A 19124-nucleotide genomic window follows, 5' to 3' on the forward strand; every position below is an offset into this window, starting at 1 on the left:
GTTACTGATTGAATATCTCAGGAATAGGTGTCTTAGTGCTTTAGTTATTGCTGTGGTTCAAAGGCTTTTGTCTCCTTGAAAATTCATGTAGAAACTTAATCTCCAATGCCACAATATTAAGAGGTGGGGCCTTTAGGAAAGGATTAATTCATGAGGCTGGAGGCTGAATGAATGGGGTTAGGAACCTTATAAAGGGGCTGGAGGGAATTAGCTAGGCCCTTTTTGCCATTTTGCTTTTCCACCATGTGGAAACACAGCAAGAAAGCCCTCACCAGAGACTGGATGCTGGTACCTTTATCTGGGACTTCTCAGCCTCCAGAACTGTAAGAAATAAATTTCTGGCTGGGCACGTGGCTTACACCTGTAATCCCAGCACTTTGGGAGGCTGAGGCGGGCAGATCATGAAGCCAAGATATCAAGATCATCCTGGCCAACATGATGAAACCCCATCTCTATTAAAAATACAAAAATTAGCCAGGCGTGGTGGCGCACGCCTGCAGTCCCAGCTACTCAGGGGCTGAGGCAGGAGAATCGCTTGAACCTGGGAGGCAGAGATTGCAGTGAACCGAGATCGCACCACTGCACTCCAGCCTGGCGACAGAGTGAGACTCTGTCTCTAAAATAAAATAAAATAAACATAAATAAATAAATTTCTGTTCTTTATAAATTAGCCAGTCTCAGGTGCTGTGCTATTATAATACAAACAAACAAAGATGTTTATATATAAGACAAAACATATATAATTGGTAAAAAATGTAAACAATGAACCTTTAGAAACTAATCTATTTTATCCATCCAGAGTTGTACAGGGAATTGAGGGAAGGACCTAAACACCCACTCTTCCTTAGGTCTAAACATCCTAAATGTGAGGGGCTGCTGGGATTTATGGCTTTCTTTTACACAGTGAAGACCAGCTAGGGATGCTGAAGAATGAGGGGTCAGAATGCAGGTAACTTTCAAGAGGTGCAGAATGAGAAATATAAATGGAAATTTTTCTAAAGAGCAGAAATTTGATTGAGGTTGCTGCCAGATCCAATGTCATCTAATTAAACTAAGAAACAGCTTGTCCTGGCAATCAAGATCGAATGGCATGCAATAATGGGAAGTGTTACTCAGTGAAGACACAGTAGGATAAAAATATGTCAGAGCTTACGTTTCTCCAGGGACTTTATTTTCAATACTGTAATTTTTTACCCAGATCCCATATAAAACCAGCCGACCAACCAACCAAACAAACGAAAACCCCACTCCATAGTGACCTACTAAGTACCAATCCAAACAAATATTAAGCACATGTAGGTGCCTAAATGAATAATTTTATTTTTTACTCTTTGATTTTTAAAAGCTTGAATTCAAATATTAGGTTTATATATTCAAATGTATAATCTCCATTTCATCAAATAGAACCATAAATTATGTTTTTTGTAGCAAAGCAGTGGCAGAAAACTGCCCATATTTCATATATCTCAGTGACATCCCATAAGCATTGATATTTAGAAATAATTTTTCATTCTTATGCAGTAAATTTATTTTGAAGCAGATCAATTAGGAACTATTTATATAGTTTAAAATTGAGTAATAGTTTAGCAAAATGTATTAAGAATTTGCTAGAATTTAACTTTCTGGCTTCAATTCAATAAGCATCTTTTAAAATGCCTGCCATGTACAGGCACAGTGCTCTGAGGACACAAAGATAAATTGACTTTCTGTCCCACAGAAAGATCTTACAGTGCCTGAGTGAAGCATGTTAAGTGCTAACATAAAGATATGCCAGAGCTACGGAGTTGAAAGGAGGACCCACCCTCCAGCAGAGGTTCAGGAAAGGCTTTCTAGAGAAAAGCAATTCTAAGAGTTGGTCTAAGTGAAAAATGGGAGGTAGGGCTTTGCAGGCAGGCTGAAAGGTACATGACAAAAAGGGTGTTATTAGGCAGGTTTAGTCAGGAAAACAAAAAGCCATCTGTCTGCACTCTGTATGGAACTGGATGGTGGACACAGGAAGCTATGAGCAAGTTTGTGTTCGTAAGGGTAGAATACCTACTGCACATTTATGTATATTGCTTTGCTTATATGTGGACAATAGTTACAAAAGGGCTGAGATTAAAGATACAGAGCCTAGTTAGAGGCTATTTTTAATAGTCCAGGTGAAAAATGATGAGGGCAGTGCGCAAAGAAGGTTGGGAAAAAATATCTCTGACAGACAGTTGACAGGACTTAGTTAATCAGATGGGTGTACTGAGGGGATGAGGTCTTAGGTAACCTGTAGAGCTATGGTTTGAGTGGCAGGCTCCATCGTACTGTAATGCTTCCACTCAGGTACTAGTAAAATGGGTATCAGGACACCAGAGTGGGAGACAGACACCCCTCAGTGTTCCCGATACATAAGTATAAAGGAAGTGTTCTCCAGAGATGGTTCTAAACCTTGTGGGCCCAACTACGAAATAGAGCATATACAAAAGAGGTCACGAGAGTGGTAGAGGTGATTGCTGAAGAGACTTCTCTGGGGACAGCCGTTGTCTCTCTGCGTGTCCACACTGTCCAGTCTTGTCTTTGGGATGCCACTTTCTAACACCACTCCTGGTGAACAGAGCTTCCAGGGGGTCACTCAAGAGAAGTCTGAAATAGGTTCACTGCAGCTGAAGATGCAGAAGACCAATGACTCATCTAAATGTGAGAAAGGCAAAGTGGACTACAGACTGTGATGTGACTCCCGAGTGACAAGAGTGCTAACCAGAGTTGACCAATTGGTTTTTTGGCTGACAGGGAGAAGTTGGTTGCATTGGGATTAGAGACAACCCCAGAATTTCCAGGAAAGGAATAAATGAGTGTTTCCTATGCACCAGATTTAAATCCAGCATACTTTGTGGGAATGTCCTGGGTTATAGTCAATGGGACTGTCTAAAGGGGTCAGGAGGCTTCAGCAGAGAGAGCATGAGCTGTACTGCTGGGTGTCAAGAGGCTGAGGAAACAGTGCAAGCTTCCACTGAAATAGGAATCCATCACCCAATGAGTAAAATAAACTTCAGAAGAGATGGTCAAACAGGAACTCATAGAGTCAAAAGGAAATGCTTCAAGAAAAAGAATTAGCTTCAGAAATCTCCCAGGCCTACCAGGGACACCATCTTAAACTGTCTGCTAAGCCCAGAAAGCACAGAGCAGCCCAGCCCAGCGAGATCTGTCCTGTTTATTTTTGAGCCTAGTAGAAGGCACAACAGCCACGGGAGTTGGGAGGAAGTAAGCAGGGAAAGGAGAAAGAGGAGAAGGTGTTCATCCCTCCTCCGTCATGTCACCAGTCTTCCAGAAGGATCAAGCTCAGAGAGGGGAGGTATTTGATGTTAAATCAACTTGGACTTTTGATTAATATCTTAGACTGGATATTCTAATCATGAAGTTGAGGCTGTGCTTTAACATAAGGAAGCTCTAGGACTGTTATTACCTGAAGTCAAAAAAAAAGTCATGAGATTTGCCCAGATTATTCTACTGAATAATTTTAAGTAGGAGGGGAGATTAAAAATAGAATTGGCTTTGCTGTTTCAGCAGTTGTGTTTGTTAGATATACCAGCTGCATTGTCATTAACTGACAGTGGAGCTATTTTAACAATAATAGATTTAACAGACAAAAAAATAATATAGCCTGACGGAGAATTTGTTGATATGGAGGTAGCAGCGGAACCACCAAGTGGAAATTTCCAGAAGGGAGACGACTGGATGAATTTGAACTTAGGGGAAAATTTAGGGTTGTACTCAAATAAACACTTGCATATTTCTCTTGAACAAATCTGTTTCCCTTTCAGCTCTTTATGAATGGTGATCAATTCTAAACCAAGATATGTGCAATTCTGTCCTCATTAATCTTTGTTGGTTTACCTGTTTCAATCATACCTATACATAGCTACCAAGATAAACAGTAATAGCAAACATGCAGTGCTTATAATATGTTTGGCAATATACTTAATGTTTCCTGGGTGTTGCCTTATTTCTCCTGACCACTACCTTACATGGTAGACATTTTTTTAAAATAAAGTAAAGAGATTTAATTGACTCACAGTTCTGCATGGCTTGGGAGGCCTCAGGAAACTTACAATCATGGCAGAAGGGGAAGTAGGTATATCTTACATGGCAGCAGGAGAGAGAGGAGAAAGCAAAAGGGGAAGAGCCCCTTATAAAACCATCAGATCTCTTGAGAACTCAGTCATTATCACAAGAACAGCATGGGGGAAACTGCCCCCATGATCCAATCACCTCCCTCCTTCAACACTTGGAGATTACGGGTCCCCCACTCCATACGTGAGGATTACAATTTGAGATGAGATTTGAGTGGGGACACAAAGCCAAACCATATCAGTTGTACAAAGAGGTGGCAAAATAACAATTACCTGTAAAGTGCAATACAGAAACAAAAGGCTACTTTGTGATGTTAGAATATTAAAAACATAATCCTCACATAAGTATATCAAAGGTTTATGTAACTCATTTATGAGAAAACAAGCAGGGTAAAACTAGTTCAAAGGAGGATACAGTGGACTGAATTATACATGTACATTTTTTCTGTAAGTTCATTTCAAGAAAAGGTGTTAATCTAACTGCAATCTTATTCCAACAGATTTCCTTTTCTTGAAAATGGAAGAATGTTTTTCATTTTTTAACAGAACCTTTCATTTGATGGTAGCTATCCTACATTAAGCAACCACTACATGACAAATATTCTGCTAGGGTGCACATATAAAATATGTAATCCCTACAAACATATGATGTGGGCATTTTATTCCCCATGTTATAGAAGGAGGAACTGAGAAACAAGCTAAATGACTTGACTAAGTTGACACTGACAGAAAAGTGTGATGAAATCTCAGAATCTGTGTTCCCAGCACCAGAGTTAAATAGGTTGGTCTTTCCCTAAATCCCTTCCTCACTCTCCTATCAAAACCTATGGCCCTGGTGGACAGGTCTAGTCCAGCCCCTGACTCTGTCTTATTGAATTGTTTCTGGATATGATTTTTAAGAACACCGTGTGTCCTGAAGCACTGCACATGCTTATAGATTGTAAGTGTGTGTTCTTCGGTTCCTTTGCTAATTCATTCATTTATTCATTCATCAATTCATTCACTTGTTTGGCCTGTATTTATTGGGTGCTCATTCTATGTCCAGCATTGTGCAAGAACTAGGGAATTGAGACTGAAAACGCATAGCTTGGAGACAGACATGGAAACAAACACAATAGCAGACCCACAGTTGTAATGGAGGTACAGAGCCTACTTCTGTGAGTCACGGTCCTGCAGATAGGAGCTAGTGCTTGAGTTGAGACATAAAGCATGACCCAGAGAAGCATGGCATTGCAATCAGAGTTAAAATTATTTGGTAGGAGCATATTGCATATCCAAGGGAGCCACAGTAGGTTCAGCAGGTGCTGCAGATGGAGCAGGAGATGAGAGAGCTGGCAAAGGGATCAGGAACAAGATCAGACACCCTATATATCCTGCTGAAGAGGGTATGTTTTATCCTGAGGTATAAGAAAAAGCTTTAATGAAGCATGTCAATCCTCTACCATGTAGAATTTACATTACTAGGTGGCAGAAACCACCTCTTCTACTTTTCAAGGGTGCTATCCCTTAAGATGCCAAGATAATATTACTTATGTAGTGGAGTTTCAGTAATGCTTGTTGAATGGGAATGTATAATCTCCTAGTATGCATTCGTTTAGCAAATGCTCAGAGAGTTAACACAATAACATACTCTATCATGTTTCAAATGTTCTTTAACTCTTCCCCTTTATCTAGTCAGCCCCAAACACTGAAAGGCAGTGAGCTGGAAAGATGTGTCTGAAAAGCTTACTGATTCCCAACAGTGTGTGGAGTTATCAGAAATTACCGCACATGCAACAACCTCTGCTCAGGAAGTTCACCTCCTGTGATGAATTTGATCTTCTCCCCATAAATTCAATGTGCTGACTTGCTTCTTTTCATTTTTTTTTCTGACTCTAGTTTTGGAGCTTCTTTACAAAGTGAGAATTACTTTAAAAGAAAAAAAGAAGCAGGGGAAATTTGGGGACCAAATTCCTTATTTCATGTTTCCTAATGAAACCTGATACTTGCAAAGTTTTGTTCAGTTATGCACTCATCTGAAGAAACACGTGCATTTTCTCTTTTGCACGTTTTAGGTTGTCTCAGAATTCCCTCAGTGCCAGTCCTCCAGCAGGCTGAGGCATTGCTTCTGCTTACCCCACTCCATCTTCTCTGCAGGTACCTACACCCTGCCAAAGGTAGCTTATGATATCCTGACTCAGGAGACAAAAGAGGATGAGCACAATGTTGACAATAGTTTCTGATTCATTCCCCCCTCCCTTCCTGTTACTCCTAACTGTGGAGATTAAAAATGAGAGATTTGCTTCTTTGGAGTGAGTGAATATAAAATGCCTTCTTATTTTCAGTGTGGTCCCTCATCTTGGAGCTCATTATTCCTTTAAACATGCCTAAATGTGGCTTGATCATTTCACCTTCTTATGCAACTTAAGTATAAGTGATAAGGTGCCTTGGCGGCTCTTGAGTGTTTGAACCCAAGCTTTCATGTCACTTCTGCCTCTTTTTGAACTTCTAGGAGATAAAAGAAAACCAGCTGTTTTCCTGTTAAAGATCAAGGTAATCAGGATGGCCATTCAGGACACAACCATGATCGCTGCAGGGAAAAAGAGGTCGTGTGATGTTTTTCTATTAGGCACAGTGTGTCAGAGTTATGTAGCTGTCAGAAAAGGTATTTTGTTTCATGCCTATTTGTGATTTCTTTGTTGTTGTTGTTGTTGCCAGTTTAAAATTCCTGACATCATCTTCAGTAAACCGAATGAGGCTATTCTTAGTGGTGCCTTCCAATGGCAAGAGAATAGTATTTCAGATGCTTACCAGGTTTCTGAACTATTCTTCATGAGCATTTGCCTTATTCTTTATCCTTACAGTCATGCTGTGGGGTAGACGATACTATTCCTATTTTACAGACGAGAAAACTGAGAGACAAGAAGTGTAAGTAACTTGTTGATATGGTTTTGGTGTGTCCCCACCCAAATCTCATCTCGAACTATAGCTCCCACAATCCCCATGAGTTGTGGGAGGGACCCAGTGAGAGGTAATTGAATCATGGGGGCAAGTCTTCCCATGCTGTTCTCGTGATAGTGAATAAGTCTCATGAAATCTGATGGTTTTATAAATGGGATTTTCCCTGCACAAGTTTTCTCTTGCCTGCCACCATGTAGACATGCCTTTCACTTTCTGCCATGATTGTGAGGCCTCCTCAGCCATGTGGAACTGTGAGTCCATTAAACCTCTTTTTCTTTATAAATTACCCAGTCTCAGGTATGTCTTTATCAGCAGCACGAAAACGGACCAATAGATTTGCCCAGGTTATATTGTTCATCAGTGTTAGTGGAACTAAGATTTAAACTCAAGCAGTCACTGCCAGGACTAGGATAAGGTAAGAGAGGTGCTCAGGGTACAAAATTTAAGGGAGAATTTCCTCTTAATCTTGTGCAAGTATAGAATTCTCACCCGAGAATGAATGTTTCCTTAAATTGCACTCTCATCCTGGGCTTGCAAGCAAGCTAGATTTGTAGCCTAGGTACTTAATCCTTATACATCCCCCCTCCTTGATCCTCACCCTCATGGATCAGAGTCAGCCTTTAGTTGCGTTGAACAGCCTGAGAGAGGGTGTGCAGGCATGGAAGAGACCAGCAGAGACACGAGTCCAAAGCAGGTGTCTTTCCTTGCTCTTAGCTGGGTATTCTCTCTCTTTTTTTTTTTTTAAATTGTAGGTAATATTTATTGGGTTTTTATAATGTGCCAAGCACTGTGCTGGATTATTTCCTTTTTTTTTAAATTTTTTTTTATTATTATACTTTAGGTTTTAGGGTACATGTGCACAATGTGCAGGTTTGTTACATATGTATCCATGTGCCATGTTAGTTTGCTGCACCCATTAACTCGTCATTTAGCATTAGGTATATCTCCTAATGCTGTCCCTCCCCCCTCCCCCCAACCCACAACAGTCCCCGGAATGTGATGTTCCCCTTCCTGTGTCCATGAGTTCTCATTGTTCAATTCCCACCTATGAGTGAGAACATGCGGTGTTTGGTTTTTTGTCCTTGTGATAGTTTACTGAGAACGATGTTTTCCAGTTTCATCCATGTCCCTACAAAGGACATGAACTCATCGTTTTTTATGGCTGCATAGTATTCCATGGTGTATATGTGCCGCATTTTCTTAATCCAGTCTATCGTTGTTGGACATTTGGGTTGGTTCCAACTCTTTGCTATTGTGAATAGTGCCGCAATAAACATACGTGTGCATGTGTCTTTATAGCAGCATGATTTATAGTCCTTAGGGTATATACCCAGTAATGGGATGGCTGATGTGAAGGACCTCTTCAAGGAGAACTACAAACCACTGCTCAATAAAATAAAAGAGGATGCAAACAAATGGAAGAACATTCCATGCTCATGGGTTGGAAGAATCAATATCGTGAAAATGGCCATACTGCCCAAGGTAATTTATAGATTCAATGCCATCCCCATCAAGCTACCAATGACTTTCTTCACAGAATTGGAAAAAACTACTTTAAAGTTCATATGGAACCAAAAAAGAGCCCACATCACCAAGTCAATCCTAAGCCAAAAGAACAAAGCTGGAGGCATCACGCTACCTGACTTCAAACTATACTACAAGGCTACAGTAACCAAAACAGCATGGTACTGGTACCACAACAGAGACATATATCAATGGAACAGAACAGAGCCCTCAGACATAATGCCACATATCTACAACTATCTGATCTTTGACAAACCTGACAAAAACAAGAAATGGGGAAAGGATTCCCTATTTAATAAATGGTGCTGGGAAAACTGGCTAGCCATATGTAGAAAGCTGAAACTGGATCCCTTCCTTACACCTTATACAAAAATTAATTCAAGATGGATTAAAGACTTAAATGTTAGACCTAAAACCATTAAAACCCTACAAGAAAACCTAGGCAATACCATTCAGGACATAGGCGTGGGCAAGGACTTCATGTCTAAAACACCAAAAGCAATGGCAACAAAAGCCAAAATTGACAAATGGGATCTAATTAAACTAAAGAGCTTCTGCACAGCAAAAGAAACTACCATCAGAGTGAACAGGCAACCTACAGAATGGGAGAAAATTTTCTCAATCTACTCATCTGACAAAGGGCTAATATCCAGAATCTACAATGAACTCAAACAAATTTACAAGAAAAAAACAAACAACCCCATCAAAAAGTGGGCGAAGGACATGAACAGACACTTCTCAAAAGAAGACATTTATGCAGCCAAAAAACACATGAAAAAATGCTCATCATCACTGGCCATCAGAGAAATGCAAATCAAAACCACAATGAGATACCATCTCACACCAGTTAGAATGGCGATCATTAAAAAGTCAGGAAACAACAGGTGCTGGAGAGGATGTGGAGAAATAGGAACACTTTTACACTGTTGGTGGGACTGTAAACTAGTTCAACCATTGTGGAAGTCAGTGTGGTGATTCCTCAGGGATCTAGAACTAGAAATACCATTAGCTGGATATTCTCATGTGCCCTCCCTCTTCCTTCCACTATGTTTCCATCCTTCTCCAGTACAGAAAGGAAAAATAATACTCTTCACTTGAGAAGTAAATGTCTGTATCCTATAGAGAAATATTAGAATAGCATCTCAGAGCATTGTGCATACTCAGGCCAGCTACTCCAAAGGGCCTTATTTCTTATCATCAAGTCCAGACACACCCTGAGGTTCGTGGTGGAATGGACGATCATGCAGGGTACATATCGATAAGGAGTCCCGGGGCTTAGAACGGGGCCTTGTGATGAGGAGTCAAACTGCCTCAGAGGAAAGAAAAGGTGGAGGACAGTTCAGGATCCCAGGACATCAGTGAAGACATCTATCCCTGCAAACACCCTGTACTCTCAAAAATCTTTTAATGTGCTGGGTAGGTTTTGAATGGGAATAAACTTTTCCAGTTAGCTGACAAATGACAAAATAGTCACTATATAATTAAGATAAAGAGGTCCTTCCACTCAGTCCTGTACAGCCTGAGCTTTAGGAGGCCACTGGGATTGTGGACTGATAATGCTGGAACTATCTCTGGTACCCTTCAGTAATGGATCAACTCTCCCCTTGACTCAGTGGACCATGGAAGAAACACCCATATGCTCTTATGGACATGTGTGGAGAGCCAGCAGGAGCTACGGCCATGGCTGGCATGAAGGGGAGTAAGTGTTGGTATCTGGTAGCATCTCTGAACTTCTCAGCCTCACAATGGAAAATTCCTGGTAGTCCTTCTGGACAAACTTTTGACACTGAAATCTGGGCAGACTGGTTGATGATGGCTTCTTCTCCCTTATGGGCATCATGCCAACAGAACCATGTGGGGAGGACCATACCAAATGGGCAAGCCCAATAGTGCTCAGAAGGGCCCCTGGGCTGTGAGGGAGCATCACTTGCCTCTTTGATCAGGTTCATAAATCTGGGTCCGAGGCGCCATGGCTTATGTCTATGGCACTGCAGGGAGCTGACAGTCAGCTGGGATGCCCGGTGCGAGGCAATGGCCACCATGTACACAGCATCGTACATCAGAGCCGCTTCAGTCTGTGGAGGAAAACACATACCGCATCTTCAATTCCACTCTTGCTTACCTTCCTTTACCTGCATAATCACTGTCCCTGCTTCCATAGCTCTTATCTATCTGATCTCAAAGGCCATTTATTCTTCAGCTAGGTAGTTTTCACTAGTAGCTATTTTTCTCCAAAATAATACCTCACACTTTGGAGTAAATTGAAGTCATAACTCTGCTTCGTTTCAAGTTCTTTAAAAAAAATAAAGCAACCCAGATCAGCCACAAAAGACTTGATTCAAGGAACAAATATTTTGCGAAGTGTCCTCCATGTTAAGCAGGGTGTTAAGATCAACTACCTTGAGCTAGAAGCTACTAAAGCTCAAAGTTACAATATCAGATTTGTTTCTCAGCATTTGTCTATATCTATTTATCTTTCTACTTACTGGTTTATATTTGGTAGAAAGAAACTGCTACAATCACTAACAGGTGAATTCCAGATAAGGATACTGGTGTTGGTCACTTTCATTTAGCAGAGTTAAGAAGGTCATAGCCATGGAATGAAACTCAATGGCAAGTTTTGGGAGACCCTCTGAAGAGCAGACAAGTGCAACTTGCTCAGAACATGCCTCCTCTTGCCCGCATGTGCTTTCTTGAGAGAGACTGAAACAACTCAGTCATTCCTTCTAGGGGGCTGGGCATCTCGTTCCTCCCTTCCTCATGAAATTCCTCTCACTTGCACAATTTTACATAATACAGCATTTTATAAAATATGTTTCCCTGTGGTTTCCTTTAGGGATAAAATCTTATAATACCCTTGCATTTCACTTGAGGGTTTCATTGCAACTTCAAATACATTAGCTCATTTGAAGTTCTCAACAAGTCTTCAAAATAAGCAGAAGAGATAAAGCTATTTATTATGTGAGAAAACTCACTTCGAGATAGGATATTTGTGGAGGGGCACACACGTGCACACGCACACACATGCACAGCCACACACACACACCACATACACAATCATAGTGAGAAATCCCAGAGATGTCATTACTTCTGCTTATTATTTCTGGAGAGTAATAGGGATTATATACATAGCTAATCATTTACAGAGTTAAACCTAGAATCTAGGTCATAGAATGAAAATTATCATATGGTTTTCCAAAATTGGTTGATTCATTCAACATATACTATGCATTGATTGCTCATGTCTTGGTGGAGGTAGAAAGTGAGGACAGGGGTTACTATATCTCACAATTTTATCAGTCTTTGAGGCCACGGAATACCTCTACTTTGAATCCTTATTATTCTGTACAATCTTTATCATTGTATTTTCCATCTGTTCATGGTCATGGATCTTTATGTCTGTATCTTGTTAAGAATATTGGTTTTTTGAAGGCAGAAACTGCTCAAATTTAAGTTAGCTTTTGTGGCTAACATGGTTCCTGACACAGAAAAGTTGTTTAAACATGTTCACCGAAGAAGTTAATACTACTCAGTTCCTTAAAATGACATTTATTTTTGTGAGAACTGTATCATTGCAAGGTTTTAAGATACAGTTTTAAGAAAAAACATTTCATTCATGCTTATGTAATTGACATACTAACGTTAGATTGGTGGTGGCAGTAATTTACAACGCTTAAAAATGTTTTGATCATTTCAGTTCAGGACTTACACTATCCACTTTGTAGATGAGGAAACTAAGGCTCACGGAAATTGACCGGTATAAGGCTACTCTGTAATCAATTTCATTGCCAGGGTTTGAGCCTGCACCTGCCTGATTCTAGCACCCATGATCTTTACCACTTTGCTGTACTAATTCTGTTTAATTGGAGGAAAGTAAGCTACTGGCAGATTGAGACTTTTGGAAATGCAATCAATAGCAATAGCTGACATTTACTGAGCACTTACGATATGTCGCATGCTGTTCTAAACCCCTTGCAAACATTAAATTTTCGCTATAACCTTTATTCTTTTACAGATAAAGAAATAAAGATATTAAATGGGATCCCCAAACTCATGAGGGACAGGCAATATTCAAACCCACAAAGCTGGTGTTAGAGTATATCCCCCTAACCATAAAGTTGTGCTGCTTCTAAACCAAGTTATTGGTCTGATGATTTAATAGTCACAATAATAGTTCAATAAAGGTTAATATTCACTGATAATTTACTACGTGCCAGGCACTATAAGCATTTTACATATGTCGTCTTTTTTAATTACTGAAGCTAAACTTTTGAAATAGGTATACAGACAGGGAAATTGAGGCTTGTAGAGGTAGAATAACTTGCCTAAAATTTTGTAGCCATTAAGGGAAGGAGTGAGAATTCTAATTCGGGAGGCAAACTCAGATTTCACCTCACAACCATAGCCACATGCTACAGTGACTTGGACTTTTTCTTATCAATAGGACATACTTTTTTGAAAATTTGAATGTGTTTTCATTAATTCACTGAATGACCAATTTGACAGAGAAGTATAAGGACTGGAATTCTAATAATCTGACTTTTCCATAAACTTAGTTTAGAAAGGATGGGCATTCTTTCTCAAGGCGGGCTCCATATTGGGAAAGGCAATAAAATGATTCAAAATTATAGGTCTAATCTGTGCCTTTCAACCCAAAGAAGAAAACTATTTGTTCGAAAAAATAAGCTACCCCTTGAAATACAATGTTTTCTTAGATGGAGAAAATGTTTACATTAACTATATTATAGCACTAATAAACTACCGCTGATTTTCCTCCCCCTTTCAGTTTTATGCTCGAGGCCTGCTTGCTGAATGACTGTCGTCATTTTAGGTAATAGGTAATGTAATAGAAACTGGCCTGTGTTCAAATTTTCTTCTTCCGAATGTGTTTATGTTCACATTTTATATATATCTAAAGCCTGGATGAAATTACATTGCTCAATGACCCTAAGAAAATCTTTTTACCCAATCTGAACCATGAAATAAGTACATTGAAAGCATACTTCTCCCCAGTACACAATGCTTTGGTTATTACAATTTGCAGTAAAGTATTAACTCACTAGGCTTCGGGTACTCAGACCTTGCACATTCCAAAGAGAGGACTGGCCCCTTGACTGGCTCTTGAGAGATAACCTTTAACTCCTTGGAATATCCCAATAAAACTGTCATTGTATTCTTCGGGTCCTGGGCAAGGTCAGATATTTTATGCTAAAAATATGATTTATGATGAATGCCTATTTTTGCTGGCCTAGGGCTCTAGGCCATGCTGTATCAATTTGGTCTCCCGAAAGGCTGGATACTAAGTAACTAAGGCCAGCTATATAGGAGCTCCATGCCTATGTGACCGATCATCCCAATAAAAAACCTGGACCCCAAGGCTTGGGTGAGCTTCCCTGGTTGGCTTACTTTCTACTTATTGTCATAGATCATTGCTGAGGATTAAGCGCTGTTCATGCAACTCTATTGGGAGAGGATACTTGGAAGTTCATGCTTTTTCTGTGTGGACTCTCTGTCACTTTTTCCTTCGCTGATTTTACTCTGTCATCTTTTGCTATAAACCTGTCATTGTGAGTATAACAGCTTTTCTGAGTTCTGTGAGTCCTGCTAGCAAGTCATCAGATCTGAAGATGGTTTTGAGGACTCCCAGCATAAGCCAGTGAGATGCCACCTCATCTTAGAGACAAGGACTAACAACACTATACGGCCTTAGAAAGTTCCCATACTTAGCTGCCTGCATGATATATAACTGTTGTTGGAAAAAGCTGGAGGAGATTGGGGTGCTAGAGGAGACTGAGGTGCTGAAGAGAGACCTAATATTCAGAGATCAAATGGGCTGATCATACAGGGTCACATAGGTCCCAGATAAGGGTCCATCTTGGGCTATATGTGCAAGCTAAGGAATGCGTTTCTTGGAAATACGTGGATTCTGCCATGATATTTCAGAATATCTCTTGTTCTTTCTTTCTTTCTTTTTTTTTTTTTGGAAGGAGTCTTGTTCTTATTGCCCAGGCTAGAGTGCAGTGGCACGATCTTGGCTCACTGTAAACTCTGCCTCCCTGGTTCAAGTGATTCTCCTGCTTCAGCCTCCTCAGTAGCTGGGATTACAGGTGCCTGCCACCATGCCCGGCTAATTTTTGTATTTTTAGTAGAGACAAAGTTTCACCATGTTGGCCAGGCTGGTCTTGAACTCCTGACCTCGTGATCTGCCCGGCTCGGCCTCCCAAAGTGTTGGGATTACAGGCATCAGCCACCGTGCCCAGCCTCTTTTTCTTTTATTGACTACAAAGGGGCAAAACATCAGGTATCATCAAGTAAATTCAATTCTATGTACTAGAGGCTTCACATATGTGATCTAAATTAATCTGTAGAGTAATACTGTAAGGCGTTATTGTACAGATTTACAGATGAGCAGACAAACTGAGAGAGGTTAAATGACTTGTTCGGGTCACTTAGTTAGGAGACATAGCCAGGACTTAACCCTAGGCTTTCCTTATCTGGGAAGATTTTGCTTTTTGTACTGAATCCAGCTGCCTATTTTCTTTCATCACTGGAGTAGCAGTGGATATACAAGGTGGGAACTCTAGGACGTCTTCTCTATGGGTCATGATTAAGGGAAATGTTTACAGGCAAGAGAGCAGGACAAGGCTACTGACTTAACTTTATGTTGTGAGTGGATATGAAGAACTGGAAAGGCAGATGTCAGATCAATGTTTGGTTGTTCCCCTGACTCCTGTGCAGTGTTGACTCATACACAATTTTGATCCACTGAGAAGAACCCATTTGAACGAACCATTCTGTATTATCCCAGTCTATCCAAAAGCTGAAAGGTCGAATCAGCCGAATTGCTGAGAAAAATGTAAACATTATAAAAGAGAACAAAATAGATTTTATAAAAATCACTCCAAACTTCTGTTAATTCTGTCAATTGCCACTTCAGTTGATAAAACACTCTTTCTTTTTCTCAAGATATTTTTTAATAACGAGTTTTACTGTTTTTAAACGCAGTTGACTCAGTAACAATTTTCTTAGTAACTTAATTTTAACCTAATTTTTAAACTAAATTTTTTCTTTAATTAATTCTATTGTTCTTAATTCTGGTGTCAAGATTTTTTGGATATAGGCATGACTGACTTCTCTATTTTCAGATTTGAATGTTTTGATATAATCATATTCTTGAGGATTTTTAGTGTATGAAATTCTAGGAAATGCTTAATAGTTAAAAATATTAGAGAGGGCCGGGCGCGGTGGCTCACACTTGTAATCCCAGCACTTTGGGAGGCCGAGGCGGGCGGATCACGAGGTCAGGAGATCGAGACCACGGTGAAACCCCGTCTCTACTAAAAATACAAAAAATTAGCCGAGTGTGGTGGCGGGCGCCTGTAGTCCCAGCTACTCGGAGAGGCTGAGGCAGGAGAATGGCATGAACCTGGGAGGAGAGCTTGCAGTGAGCCGAGATTGCGCCACTGCACTCCAGCCTGGGTGACAGAGCGAGACTCCGTCTCAAAAAAAAACAAACAAAAAAAATATTAGAGAGAAAAATAGACAATTGAATGGGAAATCAAAATACATGCATTTTCCTTATGCTTTTTTCTAATTCTTTTTTTCATCCAAGTATGTATGCACCACACACCAATATGACTATAAACAGCTACAGGGAAATTCACCTTGAAGAATAGTGGAATGAAGCATATGATTTCAGAGAATACAATTCTATTATAGTAATAGCATTATTTAAACATTAAGAGTGGCCAGTCTGTGACTAATTTTAAAAAAACACTATTATTTTAAAGTAATCTCTATTTTACTAATCATGCACATTCACACATATCTTGTTTATAGGAACTCTCTGCACTTTTATGGGACTATTTCAGGGCTGCCTAAATATTTTTCATTTAACATCTTCAGTTTTAGTAGAAGCTTAATTCTTATTTATTTAGCACATTAATTTCTTTATTAAATGCATATTTATTGAAGGTGTACTTCGCGCTGGGCCTTTTCTGGTGCTGGAGAGAAAGCAAAGCACAAAAGCACAAAGCCTCTTTTTCATAAAAGACACTTTTAGGAAGTGTCTATTCTTGTAGGGAAGATACTGAAAAAACAAATCAAAATATAACACGTCAGGTCATAAGGGCTATGAAGAAAACAAAAACAGGTAAGAGGAAAGAGAGAAAAACCAGGGAGGGGGCTACTGTACTAGATGGCGATTCATGGAGGCTCTGTCTGGTGAAGTGGCATTTTGCAGCCTGGATAGGTGAGACTTCAAGGCAGGGGGACAACAAGTGCTTGATGTGCAAGAATGAATGAAGGGCAGGGTCTGCAATGTGGACCCAGTGAAATTGAAACCAAAGGACTTTTTATCTTTCAGGTAGAGAAGAAAGAGTTTAAATAGAGGCAACTTGACAGCAAAGATTTGTTAGCTTTGGGCCTGGGCTTGGGGTCATAAGTTTGCTCTCTTGGCTCAGCTATTGGTCAAACGGAGGTCCTTTCATGCCCTTCAATGCCCTTCACCTCCCATGACACTGTTTCCACATTCCCAAAGTAGCCACATCCAGGAGAAACAAAAAGAAAACGGTCAAGTGCAAAGCAGACTCTTTGGATAAAAAAAGGTAAATCCGGTCACGTTAACCAGCCTTGGGCGAGGGCGATAAGTAGAATCAACAGGTAAACCCTCTTAAAAAAAAAAAATAGGGGGGGGGGGGGGGGGGGGGGGGGGGGGGGGGGGGGGGGGGGAGAGGCCATGACTCCAGCTGTGAAAAGAATTCAAAAAAAAAAAAAAAAAAAAAAAAGGTAAATGTTACGCTTCACATAATTTCAAAGTTATTATCTGCATGACTGTTGGATATAACTGCTACTGGGGCCTGCATCCTATCACTTTTTAAAAAATTAGTATTGACATGACCTGATATATTGAATAGTTGCTCTACCCACTTTTACAGCACCTTAGTGAGCTACCCTCTTCTGCTCTGGTACATCCCCACTTTCCTTTTTATAGTTTATTATAATAATAACAGTAAGAACACAGTCTAGAAACCCCTCTCTTAGTTGGGATGACAGTAAAAATCTTCAGGCAGACCAGGGCCTCTTCCATCCACTGGGACTCAACCTTGTCACACTTCCTGCCCATGGGATTACCATTAGCCCAGGACACCAGCTGCTGCCCTGGGATAGCAGCATCACCTCACGCTCGGCCTGATTCCACATGAATTGCATAGGTCTGTCTCCTTTGTTCAACGATCTTCCTCATCTCAGTCAATATGTACAAACTGTTTTGTCAGCTCAGTATAATTGAACACACAGACTTTTTTTCTTTGTAAATTAAGCCATACTTGTGATGAATATTTAATGTTTGGCATAAGTCCACAATCTGTGTTAACATAGCTTCAAACTGTAACTCTTTTAGTGGCATATACCAAACACAGGTAAAAATGATTTGAGATCTCATTCTGTGATTGAAACTTCAGTGGAAAAGTGGGCAGAGGATTTTGAACCATATTTGAACTCACTGAAATTATAAACCCAAGAGGAAGAAGAGAAAAACCTATCTATTTGCATGTTTATCCCTCTGTCTCTGGTGTTCCCTCTCCCTTTCAGAAGTCTAATATTTCCCTGGATATTCTCTACTTGCTCCTATTCAAAGAAATGTTTCAAATCATCCCAGGGCTCGTTTGTACCAAGATGCTTTTCATCATTATCTCTCAGTTCACTTTGAATATTTTAAAAGTTATTTCAGGTTTGAAAAACAGGGAGCCTGAACATAGAATCCTCCAGAACCACTTAATTCATTCATTTATTTCTTCGTTTTCATTTGTTCCTCATAAGAAAAAGGGGAAAAAAATTCCAAGTTCTCTGTGAGATGTTGGGTAAATTGCATCTTAAAAGCGAGAGTGCGTCCCCCGATGATAGGAATGGATAATAAAATACTATGTCATTTTAAAATGCTATTACCTGCCTGCATTCCACAATATCTTTCCCCTTAGATGGCTCCCACATAGGAAGCATTTTAAAAAAATTATTTCCTGCTATTTTCTTCAGCACTCAGGGAGCTTCATTAGAGAAATAAAGTGAAGGTAGGTGCATTTGACAAGAGACAAATGATGTTAGGGAGAAGCTCTCTGATGAGGCAGTTCACAATTTATCTGTTCAGCAGAGTATCTCTGACTTGTCAGGAGGCAGGTCTGGCATCTGCTTCAAGAGCGACATATGGCTAATGTTAAACACTGTCAGTTCTGCAGAGGTGAACCTATACGCATCCAGGACAGGAAGAGCTGAATACACTGACTGTTTGTAAATCCGACATTTTTCCACACTGGCTTTGCTTGCTGAAATGTGGCAGAAGTGAGGAACACAAACCGGTTCTGCAAAACCCACAGGTAGGTTGTTCCTCCTCTTCCCCCACCAGCCGCCTTCCCCACAGCCACATTCCTAGAATAAAACACTCTTCACTTGTCCTTGCACTGGTTTGGCTGATAATGGTGACTACTCTTGTCAAGTTTTTTATCTGGGGCAAGTACATCCAGGAAGCTACAAGCAGCAGTTTTTGCTAGTAGCCAGTCACAGCCT

The 19124-nt window shown here is 40.2% G+C and overlaps 1 protein-coding gene across 4 annotated transcripts in view; it reads right to left on the reverse strand.

Moving 5' to 3' along the window:
* GRIK1 (glutamate ionotropic receptor kainate type subunit 1) overlaps window positions 1-19124 on the reverse strand; it is a 429993-nt gene that overhangs the window by 102499 nt on the left and 308370 nt on the right. For all 4 annotated transcript variants that reach the window (XM_030806035.1, XM_030806037.1, XM_030806034.1 and 1 more), the window contains exon 7: window positions 10496-10639. In XM_030806035.1, coding sequence (XP_030661895.1) covers window positions 10496-10639 — 144 coding nt within the window. The remainder of the gene's footprint in view (window positions 1-10495; window positions 10640-19124) is intronic.

This window comes from Nomascus leucogenys, chromosome 25, assembly GCF_006542625.1.
Source record: "Nomascus leucogenys isolate Asia chromosome 25, Asia_NLE_v1, whole genome shotgun sequence".
In the NCBI taxonomy this organism is placed as follows: Eukaryota; Metazoa; Chordata; class Mammalia; order Primates; family Hylobatidae; genus Nomascus; species Nomascus leucogenys.